Source organism: Schistocerca cancellata, chromosome 8 (assembly GCF_023864275.1).
Source record: "Schistocerca cancellata isolate TAMUIC-IGC-003103 chromosome 8, iqSchCanc2.1, whole genome shotgun sequence".
NCBI lineage: Eukaryota > Metazoa > Arthropoda > Insecta > Orthoptera > Acrididae > Schistocerca > Schistocerca cancellata.
This window is the reverse complement of record NC_064633.1, coordinates 281,417,172-281,434,956: the sequence shown is the minus strand read 5'-3', so window position 1 is coordinate 281,434,956 and position 17,785 is coordinate 281,417,172. Positions and strand designations below refer to the sequence as shown.

Genomic DNA, 17,785 nt, shown 5'->3' with positions numbered 1-17,785 from the left:
TTGGTTCATGTGTATGCTACTACAGTTAATGTCCAGTCAATGTTGTGTGCTGTTTGTGATGGGATGGGTGTATGTGCCTTGAACAGATTGTATTGTTGTTGTTGTTGTTATTATTATTATGGCCTTTAGTCTGCAGACTGGATTGATGCAGCTCACGCTGCTAGTGTACTCGTATCCTCTACACGCTTCTACATCTCTACATAATTACTACAACCTACAACCATCTGAACCTTCTTATTATATTTCAGCTTTGATCTCCTTCTGCAATCTCTCTTCCCCCCCCCCCCCCCCACCCCCCCACCCACGCCCCCCCCCACACACACACACTTCACTACAATATCCATTGACAATTCCTTGATGCTTCTGGATGAGTCCTATCAACTGATACCTTCTGTTAGTCAAGTTGTGCCATAATTTTCTTTTTTCCTCAGTCTTGTTCAGTACTTACCCATCTAATCTTTAGCATTATTCTGCAGTATGTCATTTCAAAAACCTCTATTCTTTTCTTCTCTGAACTGCTTATTGTCCACATTTTACTTCCATACAAGGCTGCACTTCAGATATGTTTCTAGAGAACCCTTCTTAACACCTAAGCTGATATTAGATGTTAACAAATTCCTCTTTCTCAGAAATGTTTTACTTACTATTGGTAGTCTGCCATTTATATCCTGACTACTTAGCTATCATCAGTAATTTACTGCTCAAATAGCAAAACTCATCTACTTCTTTTAGTTTCTTGATTCCTAACACACCATTCTCTCACCATCACCCAGTTTAATTCAATTACATGCATTTTCTCCTTTTTACTTCTGTTAGTTTTCATCTGATAATCTCTTTTCAACACATGATCTATTCTTCTAAGCTGTTCATCCAAATCCTTTGCTGTCTCTGACAAAATTACAGTGTTATTGGCAAATTTTAAAATTTTTATTTTGTCTCCACGAGATATAATCCCCTTTCCAAATCTCTCTTTGTTTCCTTTATTGCTTGCTCAATTTACAGATTAAGTAACGCTAGGGATAGGCTACAAATTTGTTGCACTTTCGTCTCAGCTACAGCTTCCTTTTCGTGTCCTTCAACTCTTAATACTGCAGTCTGGTTTCTGTACAAGTTGTAAATAACCTTTTATGCCCTGTATTTTATCCCTGTTACCTTCAGAATTTCATTGAGTGTAGTCCAGTCTACATTGTCTAAAGTTTTCTCTATACCTACAAATCCTGTAATTGTAGGTTTGCTTTTCTTCCGCCTATCTTCTGGGATAACTGTTAAGGGCAGTATTGCCTCATAAGACCCTACATTTCTCCAGAACTGAAACTGATCTTTCCTAAGGTCAGCTTCTACCAGTTTTTTCCATTCTTCTACAAATATTTTGCAACAATGACTTATTAAACAGATGGTTCAGTGGCATCCACACTTTTCAGGACCTGCTATTGGATTTAAACTTTCTTCTTGAAGACTGAGGGTATTTCGTCTGTTTCATATGTCTTGCACACCAGGTGGAGTAGTTTTGTCATGGGTGGCTTTCCCATGGGTGGCTTTCCCACAGATCTCAATAATTCTGAGGGAATGTTATCTATTCCAGTATCCTTGTTTCCACTTAGGTCTTTCAGTGTGTTGTCAGATTCTTCTCGCAGTATCATATCTCCCATCGGATCTTCACCTACTTCTTCTTCTCTTGCTATAATATTGTCCTCAAGCCTGTTCCCTTATATAAATGCTCCATGTATTATTTTCACCTTTCAGCTTTCCCTTCTTTGCTTAGTACTGGCTTGCCATCTGAGTTCTTGATATTAATACGGCTGCTTCTCTTTCCTCCAAAGATCTAATTAATTTTCCTGTGGATAACATTTATCTCTCTCCCAGTTTTGCATGCTTTTAAAGCCTTCCATTTTCGCTCTACCCATTCCTACTTAGCCATTTTATATTTTCTGTCAATCTCATAATGTCTACATCTGTATTCTCTTGTGCCTGTTTATTTGTTGCATTTCTATATTTTCTCATTTCATCAGTTAAATTCAGTATCTCCCATGTTATATCTCTATGTTATACCCATCTTTTGAAAATATTACAATCTAGTCAGCCACTATATATTTTAAAATTTTGAAAAAATATTTATTGTTTTTATTTAATGCTTCTACCACATTCCATAAATGTTTTAAATTTTTTAATTGAACTTAACCAAAAAGTTTGTCGTAGTAGTAGGTGTCACTTTCCACAGTGAATGTCATATCATGTTCAGGACCTTACTTCCACATCAGTATCTCTTTAGGTGTCACTTTCCACAGTGAATGTCATATCATGTTCAGGACCTTACTTGCACATCAGTATCTCTTTAAAAAGTATGTTGTGATTAAAAGTCAACAATAATTACTGAAACTTGCATTTTTTAAATATTTTGTGGTGCTCATAAAGTAACCCCAGCTTAGTAGTACATGCTACTGAAAATGCTTTGACATTGCTTAAAAGTGCATTGATATTGCTAAGAGTGTGCTAAAAGATATTTTCAGGTTCTGGACCCTACTCACAAATCAGTACGCCCCATACGCATTAATGCACGTCGTGGAAAATGTAGTGGTATTGCTAGGGTAAAGCCTTACAGTAGAGCTACATGCTCTCGAGGGCAAAAAATATAACAGCTGTAGTTTCCCATTTCTTTCAGTTGTTCTCAGTACCAGCACAGTGAGGCCATGTTGGCTAATGTTACAAGGCCACGTCAGTCAGTAATCCAGATGGTTGCCCTGAAGCTATGTAAAATGCTGCTGCTCCTCTACAGGAACCATAGATTGGTCTGGCATCTGCACAATACCCCTACGTTGTGGTTATATGTTCAGTATGGCTATCAGTATCACAGAGGCACACAAGCAACCCCATCTCTGCAAGATCCTTGGTTCAAGGATCCATGGTTCAGGGGGTGTCAACATTCTGTATAAAGAAGGTTTATAAGTGACCTGATCTCCTGGATAAAAAGCGTTGTGGTAAACAGTTAAGATCACCCACACCAGCAAACCTAACGTGTGTAATATGAAGAATGAATTAAAGACAGAAGGTTATTCTGAGAGTCTTGGAAGAAATTCTATCAGTGTCAATAACTACTTATAATTGACTTAAGGAAGTCACACATTGAATTTTATGGCTGGTTTGTAAATGCTAGTGCATTATGGACTTGTCTAATTAAGGGAATACTTTAACCTTATTTTGATTGGTGTGATTTGGTTTTAGCTTATCTATAATGGACAAAGAGATTTGCTTACACATTGCTTCTCAGGATAGTTACATGAGGCAACAGTACTCCCCATACTACTCATAAGTTTAGTGAAAGAGACTTCATTCAAGCATACCAGTCCCCCCATGAGATCTGCAACAGATAAGAAGGTAACAAATAATGTGGAGGTGGATGGTAGTAATCAAAACAAAGATTCTGCTGGTAGAATTAAGTTGGGCATGTGGAGGTGATTGTGAAGTAGATAATTGTCATTAAGATAGATAGGCCACATCTGTGGTCTAGTGCTTCAGCCTGTGCCAAACAGCCATTGTTTTTAGATGTGAGTTTGGGTGGGATACACAAACAAAGCTGCCTGTTTTGTTTATCCCAAAAAGAAGGTATGTGGTTTCCACTATGAAGTTGTGATATTGAATATGAATATAAAGGGCTATATACTGTATTTTACAGACTATAGGTTGCACTTTTTTCTTTGAAAAATTGCTTCCAGAATTCAGATGCATCTTATACTCAGAATTAATATAAAAATGTCCAGTGTTTGGTTTAAAATTCCTGCAAGTCTTAAAAATGGCCATATATTCAATGCCGCAGAAAATGTATCCCTTCCTGACAACATCAGATTCAACTGGCAGCAGCAGTGTTCCAATGCAACTAACATGAGTTGCAGGGCAGGGATTCACAAGCTTGCTACCACAGTCTCCCTCCCACTCCACCATCACCCAGAACACTGTCTGGCCTATGATGCATCATTGCAGTCTACAGTGCCAGTCAACTAGAATGGAAAGTGATTTGTGCTTTTGGTAACAGTACGGTATTTTTGTTAATAGCTAGTTTCACAGAGGAAAATAAATAAATAAAAGGTATTCATGTGATGTGGGCTATAAATTTGAAAGTAATAGCATATGCAGAAGAACTTGGAAACAGAGCAGTTGAGTGGCATTTCGGTCCTCAACCAACAGAAAAAACCAATCATGATTGGTGGGCTAGTAAAGAAGAACTGAAAAAAATGAGGAAGACTGAATGTACAAATTGAGGACTGAATGCAAAATGGTCAAAATTAGAAGACAATGTATTGAAATGAATTCAAGGACACCATCAGAATGGCATTGGAATTAATACAAAAATGATTCAAATACACACTCGTAAGTTAGCACTACAGTGTAGCTTAACAGGCTTTTAAGGTGTAGATGGTTGATGCTACAGTTTTATGAAGCATTGTGGACTTAGCATGTGAACCAAATCCAAAGCATCTCAGAAAATGTGACAAAAATATGAAGAGAAAATATTATCTTTCAATTGTTTATTATTCAACATCAAAAGAAAACCAGTGCACAACCAAGCCAAATAGCGAATATAGATGAAATTCCTCTGGCATTTGATGTGCTGAGTAGCCAAACTATTGCCATGATAAGTGCTAAAAGTGTAACTACAAAAATAAGTGGACATGAGAAAATGCACTACACTGTAGTCCTTTCATGTTGTGCTTATAGTACTAAACTTAATCCAGTGATGATTTTCAAGCATAAAACAATTCCAAAACCTTTTGAAACCGCCAAGTGTTGCAGTTCACATATAAACAAGGATGAGATGGATGATGCTGGTAGGAAATTATGGATTAACAGAGTGTGGGAGAGATGGAAAGGTGCTTTATTGAAGAAGAGTTCTTTTCTTGTGCTAGGTCAGTTTAGTAGTAATTTGAAAAATTCTGTGAATGAGAATTTGAGACATGGAAATACAGAGCTTGCTGTTATTCTGGGAGGATTTACTTCACAACTGCAACCACTTGATGTCTCATTTAATAAGCCATTTAAAGTGTGTATGAGAGAGATGAATGGAACAAATGGATGATGGATGGAACCCAACATGAAATCATGCTGAAGGGAGCTTTAAAATGAGCTAGAATCATATAAGTGTGGCAGTGGATAAAAACAGTCATGCTCTAGAGAGAGAGAAAACATTACTGTTGACTCTTTCAAGAAGTATGCACATATAACACTCATGATGGCAGTGAAGACCACCTTATATATGAAGAGGACAATGATGACTATAAAGAGGAAGAAGAAGAAGAAGAAGAAGAAAGTTCAAATAACAATTTTCAGGGATTGTAAAGGTCAGTTTGGCTTTATAAACTAAGATTTCTTTTTAGTCCTGCTTCGTACTCTAATAATAAAAATTATAAAAATATTATTTTTTTAAAAATTGCTTGAAAATTAAGGTGCATATTATATCCCATAGCATCTTGTAGTCCTTAGGATATGATAAAACATAGAGTACTCTGAAATGCATGTTTATAGAAAATGTACTGAACCTTCATCTTTTAGATGACTATATTATGAAATTCAGTGTGACCTCTTTTTTTTTTTTGGGGGGGGGGGGGGTGTAGAGGGTTATATATCAAACAGGAAGTCAGAACAAATTTATCAATTGGAGCTGAGTTTGTACATCAAACCAAAAGTAGTAGTGATGTAATAATCACCATTATAGAATTAAAGAAATTGAATGTAAAAATTTTGTAACTGCACTGGAACAATATAAATAAGTTATTGATAGTGTAGTCTTAAATTATGGGACAGCTATAGAGAGCAAATGCAAGAAATTGGCAGGTAGTGTCTGATACAAGGTAGACAGTGGGACAAGAAAAATAAAATTTTTATTAGAGGACAAAATGCTACTCAACATACAGAGGAGATGTTGAGTTGCAGAAAGGCACAACAAATGAGTGCTAAAGATGTGAGGTTTTGGCCAAAAGACCTCCTTCTAAAGTAGACTATTAACACACATTCATGCAAGCACAACCCACACACACATGACCACAGCCTTTACCCCTGGGACTGGACTGCGAGCAACTGCGCATAATGAAAGAAGCAGTCTGGATGTTGAGTGGTAAGGAGTAGGCTGGGGCAGGCAGGGGGAGGGATAGCAGTGTAGGGGCAAGGATTGTAAATTGTTGCTTGTAAGAGCATGCAGGGACCTGGTGTGGAGGACAGGGTAGGGCAGCTAGGTGCAGTTGGGACAGAGGGACGGGTAGGGGGGGGGGGAGGATAGAAGTAGAGGAGGAAAAAAGTGAATGCAGTTGCATTAGTGGCAGCTGTATAGTCTGGAGTGGGAGCAGGTAAGGTGATAGGTGGGTGGAGGAAAGGGACTAACAGAGGTTTAGGCCAGGGGAGTTATGTGAATGTAGGATATGTTGAAAGTAAACAAGTAACCTTCTGGCCCAAAAGCCAAATTAGAAACATACATACATGTGTGTGTATGTTGTCTAATTCAGAAGAAGGCCTTTTGGCAAAAGCTTACTTGTTTAGCAGTCTTTTTGTTGTGTGTCTGCAACTCAACACTTCTGTTATACAGTGAGCAACAATCTATCCTTTTCGTAATATTACCATTACTCAGCATTTTTCATTGCTGGATAAGTTGCAGGAAGAGTTCCCAATTGTGCATTTCGAAAAAGGTGATGATGTAGGAAGGATCCAGATGGCACAAGCTGTGAGCAGTCATTGAAGTGAAGAATATTGTGTAGAGCAACATACTCAGCAACTGGGTGGTCCAGCTGTCTCTTGACCACAGCTTGTCAATGGCCATTCATGCAGACAAACACCATGTTGGTTTTCCTGCCCATGTAGAATGATGCATAGTAATTAGAGCTCAGCATGTAGATCAGCATTCAAAGATAGCACTACCTTTGATAGGACATGTGATGCTTGTGATGGGACAGGAATAGGTTGGTGGGAGGATGTATGAAACAGGTGTTCCATTTAGATCTGTTAAAGGGATATGAGCCATAAGGCAAAGGGTTGGGAGCAGAGTGGGGAAGGGATGGATGAGGATATTCTGTAAGTTCTTTGGGCAGTGGAATACCACAGTGGCTGGGATGGGAAGTATAGTGGGTAGGAGATTCCTCATTTCAGGGCACAACGAGAGGTTGTTGAAACTCTGGTGGAGAATGTGATTCAGCTGCTCCAGTCCTGGCTGCTACTGGGTCATGACGGGAATAGTTCTTTGTGGTTGTTGGTGGGACTCGGTGAAGGTGGTACATGAGTGGAGAGACAGGGCAAGGAAGATCTATTTCTGTACAAAGTTTGGAAGGTAATTTCAATGTATGAAGGTCTCCGTGAGACCCTTGGTATATTTTGAGAGGGACTGCTTATCACTACAGATGCAATGGCCACATGTGTCTAGGCTGTATGGAAGAGACTTCTTGGTACAAAATGGGTGGTGCAGTTGTGACAGAGGGAGGGGGAGGGGGAGGGGGGGGAGATAGACTTGGAGGAGGGATTCTGGGATGGGCCTAAGGAGTTGAGGAGAGACTGGTGGTTCGTGGGTTTGATATGGACAGAGGTACAGATGTAGCCATCTATGAGACGAGGACCAGGTGAAGTGATAGAGGAGAAGGTGTTCAGTTCTGGAGGAATGTGGACAGGGTGGCTTCACCCTCAGTCCAGCAATGAATCTGAACTAGGTAAGAGACTTGGGATTCTGGATGGTTAGAAAGAATTCCTCTAAATGGCCCATGAATAAGTGGGAATAGTATGGACCCATGCTGGTACCCATTGCTGAACCACAGATTTGTTTGTAGATGATGCCTTCAAAGGTAATGTAATTTTGAGTGAGGATATAGTTGGTTGTGGTGACGTTGAAGGAGGTTGTAAGTTTGGGATCATAGGGCAATGGGCAAATTGGTGTTAAATAGTGGCAAGGCCTTAGGCATTAGGGATGTTAGCATAAAAGGAGGTGGCATCATCAGTGACAAGCAGGATGTTGTGGTAAGGGATCGAGAACTATGGAGAGTCAGTGGAGGAAATGGTTGGCGTCTTTTATATAAGAGGGTAGGTTACAGGAAATTGGTCTATGAGAACAGAGATTCTCTCACTGGGAGCACAGTAATTATCCACAATGGGTCATCCTCAGTGGTTGGTGTTGTGGACATGAGGAAGCATGCAGGATGTAGGTATGTGGAGTGTGGTAGGGGTGGGGAGAGAGATAGACTTGGAGGAGGGGTTCTGGGATGGGTCTAAGGAGTTGAGGAGAGACTGGAAATTCTGTTAGATTTCTGGAATGGGGTCATTGTGGCAGGGTTTGTGGGTGGATAAATTTGGCAGAACCCTTCTGCTAGTTATCCCTGTAGTTCGAAACCACAGTGGTGGAGCCTTTGTTGGCAAGCTGGATTATAAGGTGCACAAAAATCGCCTGCACTTTATCTCTCCATTGACCCAACCACCTCCCAGATCACATGGTCTGGCCACAAAAGAGCATTACCCTCATGACTCAGTATCACTCAGGACTGCAGCAAATTAATCACATTCTGCACCGGTGTTTTGACTATCTTTTGTCATGCCTTCCTACCCCTCCCACATTAGTGTTCTGCTGCCTACTGAACCTACATAATATCCTAGTCCATCCGTACTTCAGTACTACTCCCAACACCTTCCATCATTGCTCTTATCACTGTAACAGACATAAATGGAAGACTTGTCCCATACATCCTCCTTTCACCACCTACTCCAGTACAGTCACAAGAAACACCTATCCCATCAAAAGCAGAGCTGTCTGTGAAAGCTGTCATGTGACCCACAAACTAATCTGCAACCACTGTGATCTGTTTTATGTGGACACGATGACCAACAAACTGCCTGTCTGCATGAATATGGCCACTAGCAAACTGTGGCCAAGAAACAACCGGACCACCCAGTTGGTGAGCACCCGCCCTACACAATGTTCTCCATTTCAATGATTGCTTCACAGCCTGTGCCATCTGGGTCCTTCCTAACAACACAAGCTTTTATGAATTGTGCTGGTGGGCTCTCTCTCTGCAGTATATCCTGGCCTCGACCTTTGTTAGTCCTCGTCCTTTACCCATCCGCCCTTACCCTACTCCCACTCCAGCACTACTCAGCTGCCACTAATGCAAACATAGTCTCTTATCCCTTCCTTTACTTCTCTCCTTACTTACCCCCGCCCCCACCTGCCCCCCCCCCCCCCCATACCCCTGTTTGACATCTTGACTTCAGCTAGCTGCCCTAACTAGGTCTTACCAAGTCCCTGCATGCCACTAAAAGGAGCTTACCATCCCCATCCCTTTGCTGCTTCACAGCCTGTGCCATATAGATCCTTCCCATCAACGCCAGCTTTTCTGAATTTCACAGGTGAGAACTCTCCCTGCAGTGTATCCTACATTCCCATAACCCTCCTGGCCTCAACCTTCATTAGTCATTGTCCTCACCCATCGAGCCCCTTCCATGTTCCCATTCCAGCACTACACAGTCCCCATTCCACCATCGCTCCCAGTCTTTTTACTTCTCTCCTTTTCCTAGCTGCCCCACCCTCTCTCCACCTTGTCCCTGCGCACTCCCCAGCAGCACTTCACTTTCCCCCACCCCTACCCTACTATCACTCCTCCTCCCCACCCAAGTCTCCTCCTTACCCTTATCCAGTTGCCACTCCCATCTTGTACTGCTGCAGCTGCTCACATTGTGGCTTCAGCTGCCAGAGACTGCAGTCATGTGCCAGAGACTGCAGTCATGTGTGAGTAGCAACTTTCCTTTTCATAATATTGTTAATTCATGTCTGTCATTTATGGTGCAGTTGATTCTGATGTTAACAGCTGATTAGTGACATATTTCATTTGTTACAAATATTGTATTACTTGTTTGTTTTCCATTTATTAAAAAGTTCCATTATATTACAGACAGTTTCTTGTCTCAGCTGAATAACTTTTATGGGTTTTCTGCAGTAGTGGTTGTCGTTTTTTATTTTTCTTCCTTTTTAAGCAGGCATATAGCACCTCAAAGATCATACCAGATACTTTATTTGTGTTTCAGAAACTACGAAAAAAATTAAGTGAAATTGGCCTTGAAAATTTTGTGGATGGAGCACCAGAAAGTATGAATCCAAATCTTCCTCTGGATGAACAGGCAGAGCTACTGCCATACAATAAAATTTGGGAGTTCCCCCGTGAAAAATTAAAATTTGGTAAGTTTGTACCCGAAAGAAGCAGTAGGAAAGAATTAATAAAGAAAATTAGAAATTAAGATATCTATATAGGTTGATATTCTTTTACATTTCTTGATGCTGTCTGTTGTTATGGCCAGCAGATGGAAAAAAATATTTTCCATTGACTTCATATTTTTATTTATTTTTTTGTTGCTCTTGAGTATCCAATGGTGTAGCATGATAACGAAAATGCCTAAACATGTATGTGAGAGAATTTATAAACTTGAAATTTATAAACATAGTAATGAAGATCAAACAATGTATTTTTGCAGGTCAGTATTCCGCCCACTCTATAACTTTCTCTGCATGTTCCATTCACAAATGTATCTAGCATTATCAAAGGCACTCTTTCAGCTGACTAATCAGATTGTATTTTTCACATTCTCTTGCTGTGTATCAAGTCATGCAAACTATGATTATGATGATATTAATCAAACAAACACTATTTTTGCCTTATTTCACATATTTTATTATGGTTACAGCACAACTTAGGTTTCAGATTACAAGTCCATTTTCAGGTACATAACTGACTCCAAAGATGATAAAGCAAAGATAAACATGATGATAAGATAAAGGTAAACATCTCAACTTCTTAATGTATTGATCCTTGGTTCAATGTAAAATTGCTTCAATGACCATTTTTTTTTGACCAGTTACATATGGAATTACACAGTTTTGCAGTTACAGTAACATGACAAAAATATCCAGGAATAGAATTTTGCATTAGCCTAGAACTTGAAGTTTTACTTCTATCCAGGAATTGTGATCTCCAGAATGAGATTTTCACTCTGCAGTGAAGTGTGCGCTGATATGAAACTTCCTGGCAGATTGTGTGCCCGACCGAGACTCGAACTCAGGACCTTTGCCTTTCGCGGGCAAGTGCTCTATCATCTGAGCTACTGAAACACGACTCACGCCCAGTCCTCACAGCTTTACTTCTGCCAGTATCTCGTCTCCTACCTTCCAAACTTTACAGAAGTTCTCCTGCGAACCTTGCAGAACTAGCACTCCTGAAAGAAAGGATATTGCGGAGACATGGCTTAGCCACAGCCTGGGGGATGTTTCCAGAATGAGATTGTCACTCTGCAGTGGAGTGTGCACTGATATGAAACTTCCTGGCAGATTAAAACTGTGTGCCCGACCGAGACTCGAACTCGGGACCTTTGCCTTTCGTGGGCAAGTGCTCTGCCATCTCCTCGCAGGAGAGCTTCTGTAAAGTTTGGAAGGTAGGAGCCAAGATACTGGCAGAAGTAAAGCTGTGAGGACTGGGTGTGAGTCATGCTTCAGTAGCTCAGATGGTAGAACACTTGCCCGCGAAAGGCAAAGGTCCCGAGTTCGAGTCTCGGTCGGGCACACAGTTTTAATCTGCCAGGAAGTTTCATATCAGTGCACACTCCGCTGCAGAGTGAAAATCTCATTCTGGAAACAACCCCCAGGCTGTGGCTAAGCCATGTCCCCACGATATCCTTTCTTTCAGGAGTACTAGTTCTGCAAGGTTCGCAGGAGAGCTTCTGTAAAGTGTGGAAGGTAGGAGATGAGATACTGGCAGAAGTAAAGCTGTGAGAACTGGGCGTGAGTCGTGCTTCAGTAGCTCAGATGGTAGAACACTTGCCCGCGAAAGGCAATTGTGATCTCATCTTAAAAAGGTCAATAATGAAATTGTGTTTGCTCGGTTTAATAGTAGGTGTGGGCTATACATATATGGTTTTGAATTTCTCACTGGCTGTGTTTTGTCCCCTTTTCCTTTATGTGTGAGACTTCTACATCTATTTGTATCTGTAGTTTTTGTTAAGGCAATGTTCTGCAAAGGCTGAAACAGGCTTTATTTTAAAAGCATCTTTTGTGGTCACTTTAACGATATGGCTTTTCATACATATTTGTGTGCTAGGATTGTGAACAGTTCTCGTGATCTAACATATTACTATGACTGGTATGAAATTATGATCATTTCTCATATTTTTTTGTTTCCTGTGACTGTATTACCATATGAAGTTGCTAATCCTTTTGTGTCCACTTCACTAGCTCCATGAGATTGGGGGCTTAAATTAAGTTTAAAAAAGTTCAAAACTGTTAAACCAAACTACAATACAGGAACCAACTACTCGGGTGGCTTCCTTCATCATGGAAGAAATCAGACTAGCTCTTCATAAAATGAAATTAAGGAAAGCCCGGTGGAATAGAATAGAATAGAATAGAATAATTTTATTGTCGTTAGGCCATTAAAGCAATAGACAAAGTCATCCATACAATACAATATAATTCATGTTGCAATAGAACAATAGGTGTGTTATTACATGTAATATTACAATTGATGAAATCCTACAAATTCATACTTATAACACAATATAATTCCTGTTGCAAAAGAGCACTAGATTTGTTATTACAGTGTAATATTACGATTGGTGAAATCCTACAAAGTCATATTTATAATACCATATAATTCCTGCTGCAAAAGAGTAATCGGTTGGTTTTCAGTGGCATCCATACTGAATTGCTCATATACAAGAAAATGGCTTCCCATATTTTACACCGATCTCATGCTGACAGATAATGTTCGCCATCAACTCAAGAGAGCTAAGATCAAAGACGTCTTAAAATGAGGAAAAATGAATGATTCATCCTAAAGCTGTAGACCATTTGCACTGCTTAGCGTGATTGACAAACTTTTTGAAAGATTACTCTACCACAGGATCAGTCTTGAGATACTTAAACATATCCCAACTGATCAGCTGAATTTTGCCCTCATTGAAGCTGCTCAGATCACATTCTCTCATTAATGATGTGATACCAACAGGCTACTAGAAACAATTGAAACCCTCACCCATGTTTATCAGCCTTAAAGCAGCATATGACACAGTTTGGAGACAAGTCATGATATTAAAATTAATGAATGCGTTCTGCTGCAAAGATATCAACAACCTTGTCAGTGCCACATTTCTGACAGATGTTTCCAAGTCATCACTGGGTGCTTAAATGAAGGTGAACAATGCTCTTTTGCAGGCATGTGCTCTGGACCTCCTGTTATTCAGCCTTTATATAGCTGATATACCAAAAACCACCTCTTGGAAGTTTGAATATACCAATGCTTTGGCCCTGACAGTATGTTGTAATCATTTACAGGCCACTGAGGACATCTTGGTGAAGGATGTAAACATTAGCAGGAAACACTTTAGCCTTTGGAGTTTTCAATATGGTACCAGATAAACAGAAGTATCTACATTCTACCTCAAGAACAAATTAGCCAACTGAGAACTCAAGTGTTTACTTTGAGTACTAACTACTGTACCACAGTGAACACCCAAGATGTCTAGGTGTCATCCCAGTTAGATCACTGTGCTTCAAGAATCATTTGTCAAACACAGCTGTCAGTTTCAGACCTCACAACAACATCCTGCATAAACTTACTAGCACTTCAGAAGGGTCTTCTTGTACCATGCTACAAACTTCAACTTTAGGTCTAGTTTGTCTGGTAGCGGAAAGTTGCAAACCAGTTTGCTCAACAATTATCACACTATTTGCCTTGATGTCCAACTAAATCAAACCATGTGCTTTATATCAGGCACAATAAAGACAATCCCAAACTATTGGCTCCCAACATCAAGCAATAAGACTCCTTCCCATCCACGAGGAGAGAAATCACTCAGTAGAAAACTCAAAAAAATTGAGAACAACCCGCTTCTACAAATCCACTGAGACAAACCTGACAGTGGCAGAACCAGACTGCATTGTAGAGGTTCACTTCTAAAGAGGCAACAATTTTGTACGGAAAGAGAAGTGTACCAAACATACATCACCTACCTTTTGTAATATGCAATGTGACAAGCATCACAAAATCTGGTATACCATGAACAGAATTTGAACAAACTGTGGTGGATGCACTGACTCAATGTACAGAAGGGAGAAAATAACTTCTCCCAAGAGTGATTGTGGAGCTGCCAGCAAACCATTAAACATATAGCTGAAGATTGCCCATTAGCAGCTTTAACTGGTGACTGCTCCGAATTCCTGCATGCAGCTGAAAAAGTAGTAGAATTCATCAGCGGTACAGATATATGGATGTAGTTGTGTTTCCATATATTTTGTTGTTTTATATATCTTATTTAATTTTATCCTGCCACCATAGCTGAGTGGATAGTGTGCCAGCTTGACATGCCAAGGGGCCTGGGTTCTATTCCTGGCTGTGTTGGTAGTTTTCTCTGCTCAGGGACTGGGTGTTTGTCATCTTTGTCATCATCATTTCATCCTTATCGACACACAAGTCGCAGAAGTAGTGGCGTCACCTCAAAAGCCTTGCATCAGCTGATCACGTCTACCTGCCAGAGGCCCAGGTCACATGACATTTAATTTAATTTTATATCTGTTGTTAGTTTTTCTTTTTATATGACCTGCATATTTTATATCCGAATTTAATGCTTATTTGTAGACTATTTATATTTCATTAGTTCATGCTGTGCTGTGCCATGCAGTAAATAAATAAATAGTCATTTTTGTATTTACGGTATTGACAGCAGAAATTATTGTAGCTCCATTTCTTAAACATAAGTTGATGTTGGTATCTCTGAAATTAATTTAGCTATGACACGAGGCTGTATATAATTTAGCAAAGACTTCCTTACAATTCATTGAGGTGGAAATAGAATTTATTTATTTTGTTTATTTTTGCCTAAATACATTTCAATGTTGAATTACATTCCAATGTTTGCAAACGGTTAATAGGTCCAGAAATATTTGAAGTGAACAGCTTAACTAAATCATCCAAATCACAACTGGTATTGGTGACCATGAAACTGAGGCAACAGTGATTGCCAAAATACAAAAGGCAACTAAAACAAGTAGAAAGATATATGTTGTTGTTGTTGTGGTCTTCAGTCCTGAGACTGGTTTGATGCAACTCTCCATGCTAATCTATCCTACTATCTACTCACCTAATCTTCAACATTCTTCTGTAACACCACATTTCGAAAGCTTCTGTACTCTTCTTGTCCAAACTATTTATTGTCCATGTTTCACTTCCGTACATGGCTACACTCCATACAAATACTTTCAGAAACGACTTCCTGACACTTAAATTTACACTCGATGTTAACAAATTCTTCTTCTTCAGAAACGCTTTCCTTGCCATTGCCAGTCTACATTTTATATCCTCTCTACTTTGACCATCATCAGTTATTTTGCTCCCCAAATAGCAAAACTCCTTTACTACTTTAAGTGTCTCATTTCCTAATCTAATTCCCTCAGCATCACCCGACTTAATTTGACTACATTCCATTATCCTCGTTTTACTTTTGTTGATGTTCATCTTATATCCTCCTTCCAAGACACTATCAATTCCGTTCAACTGCTTTGCTGTCTCTGACAGAATTACAATGTCATCAGCGAACCTCAAAGTTTTTATTTCTTCTCCCTGGATTTTAATACCTACTCCAATTTTTTCTTTTGTTTCCTGTTGTTCATGGCATGGGTTCCTGTAGTCATGTCCTAGTTCATGAACCACGGGCAACGTATGAGTAGCCAAGTAAGTGGTCCCGACAGTCGGGATACCAGTTACTTTGGAATAAGGCTGGGCATCTCGGACATATTCTGAGTCGTGGCCACCTTTGTGCTCATACGGCAAAGACTACCAAATCCACCGGTTAGTCCCTCAGCCGTTAGGGGTAAAACCCAATGGGACTCGGGGCAAGTAAGGCTGGCAACCTGCTTCCCTGGTACTTTAAATATGATGCTGGCAACAATCAGAGCAAAATGCCTTGGACCTTTGGAGGTGATGGAGTCCCACCTCTAACTGACAAACCAGGGACTCCTAAGATACGACTTGGCAAACAAATGGTAATGAGATGGGGAGCTATTAATATCAATGGGGGCTACTCTGGGAAGAAGGTAGAGCTGGCAGAGGCTGCAAGTAAGATGGGGCTGGACGTTTTAGCTGTTAGTGACATTCGGGTAAGGGGTGAGAAAGAAGAGGAAGTGGGAGAATACAAGGTCTACCTGTCAGGAGTCAAAGCAGGAATAGCACAATGGGGTGTAGGGCTTTACATCAGGAAAGAAATGGAACCCAGCGTAGTTGCAATAAGGTATGTAAATGAACGACTGATGTGCATAGATTTGACAGTGTCTAGCAAGAAAATTAGGATTGTGTCAGTATATTCACATTGTGAAGGGACAGATCAAGATAAGATGGATAGTTTTTATGAGGCACTCAGTGATGTAGTTGTTAGAGTAAAGGACAAGGACAGTGTTCTGCTCATGGGTGATTTTAACGCCAGGATTGGAAATCGAACAGAAGGGTATGAAAAGGTTATGGGTAAATTTGGAGAGGATATGGAGGCCAACAGGAACGTGAAACAGCTCTTGGATTTCTGTGCCAGTATGGGCTTAGTAATCACAAACTCCTTTTTTAAACATAAGAACATTCACCGGTATACTTGGGAAGGCAGGGGAACCAGATCTGTCATTGACTATATAATAACAGATCAGGAATTCAGGAAGGCTGTGAGGGACACACGTGTATTCAGGGGATTCTTTGATGACACTGATCATTATTTAATCTGCAGTGAAATTGGGATTGTGAGGCCGAAAGTGCAGGAGGTCAGGTCCATATGTAGGAAGATAAGAGTGGAGAAACTTCAGGATAAGGAAATCAGGCACAAGTACATAACAGCGATCTCAGAAAGGTACCAGTTAGTTGAATGTAGTCAATTACAGTCATTGGAAAAGGAATGGACAAGGTACAGGGACACAGTACTAGAAGTGGCTAAAGAATGTCTTGGAACAGTACTGTGTAAAAGTAGAATGAAGCAAACAGCTTGGTGGAATGATACAGTCAAGGCAGCCTGTAAAAGGAAAAAGAAGGTGTATCAAAAATGGCTACATACCAGAACCCAGGTAGACAGAGAAAGTTATGTTGAAGAAGGAAACAAAGCCAAACAGATAATTGCAGCATCCAAGAAGAAATCGTGGGAAGACTTTGGAAACAGGTTGGAGACTATGGGTCAAGCTGCTGGAAAACCATTCTGGAGTGTAATTAGCAGTCTTCGAAATGGAGGTAAGAAGGAAATGACAAGTATTTTGGACAGGTCAGGAAAACTGCTGGTGAATCCTGTGGATGCCTTGGGCAGATGGAGGGAATATTTTGAAGAGCTGCTCAATGTAGGTGAAAATGCGATCAGTAATGTTTCAGATTTCGAGGTAGAATGGGATAGGAATGATGATGGAAATAGGATCACATTTGAGGAAGTGGAAAAAATGGTCAATAGATTGCAGTGCAATAAAGCGGCTGGGGTGGATGAAATTAAGTCGGAACTCATCAAATACAGTGGAATGTCAGGTCTTAAATGGCTACACAGGATAATTGAAATGGCCTGGGAGTCGGGACAGGCTCCATCAGACTGGACAAAAGCAGTAATCACACCAATCTTTAAACATGGAAACAGAAAAGATTGTAACAACTACAGAGGTATCTCTTTAATCAGCGTTGTGGGTAAAATCTTCTCAGGTATTGTTGAAAGGAAAGTGCGAGTATTAGTTGAGGACAAATTGGATGAAAATCAGTGTGGGTTTAGGCCTCTTAGAGGTTGTCAG

General features: G+C 40.2%; 1 protein-coding gene across 2 annotated transcripts in view; it reads left to right on the top strand.

Moving 5' to 3' along the window:
• Positions 1-17,785, top strand: part of LOC126095731 (mast/stem cell growth factor receptor kita-like) — a 296,078-nt gene that overhangs the window by 195,106 nt on the left and 83,187 nt on the right. For both annotated transcript variants that reach the window (XM_049910501.1, XM_049910500.1), the window contains exon 12: positions 10,036-10,186. In XM_049910501.1, the coding sequence (XP_049766458.1) occupies positions 10,036-10,186 (151 nt within the window). The remainder of the gene's footprint in view (positions 1-10,035; positions 10,187-17,785) is intronic.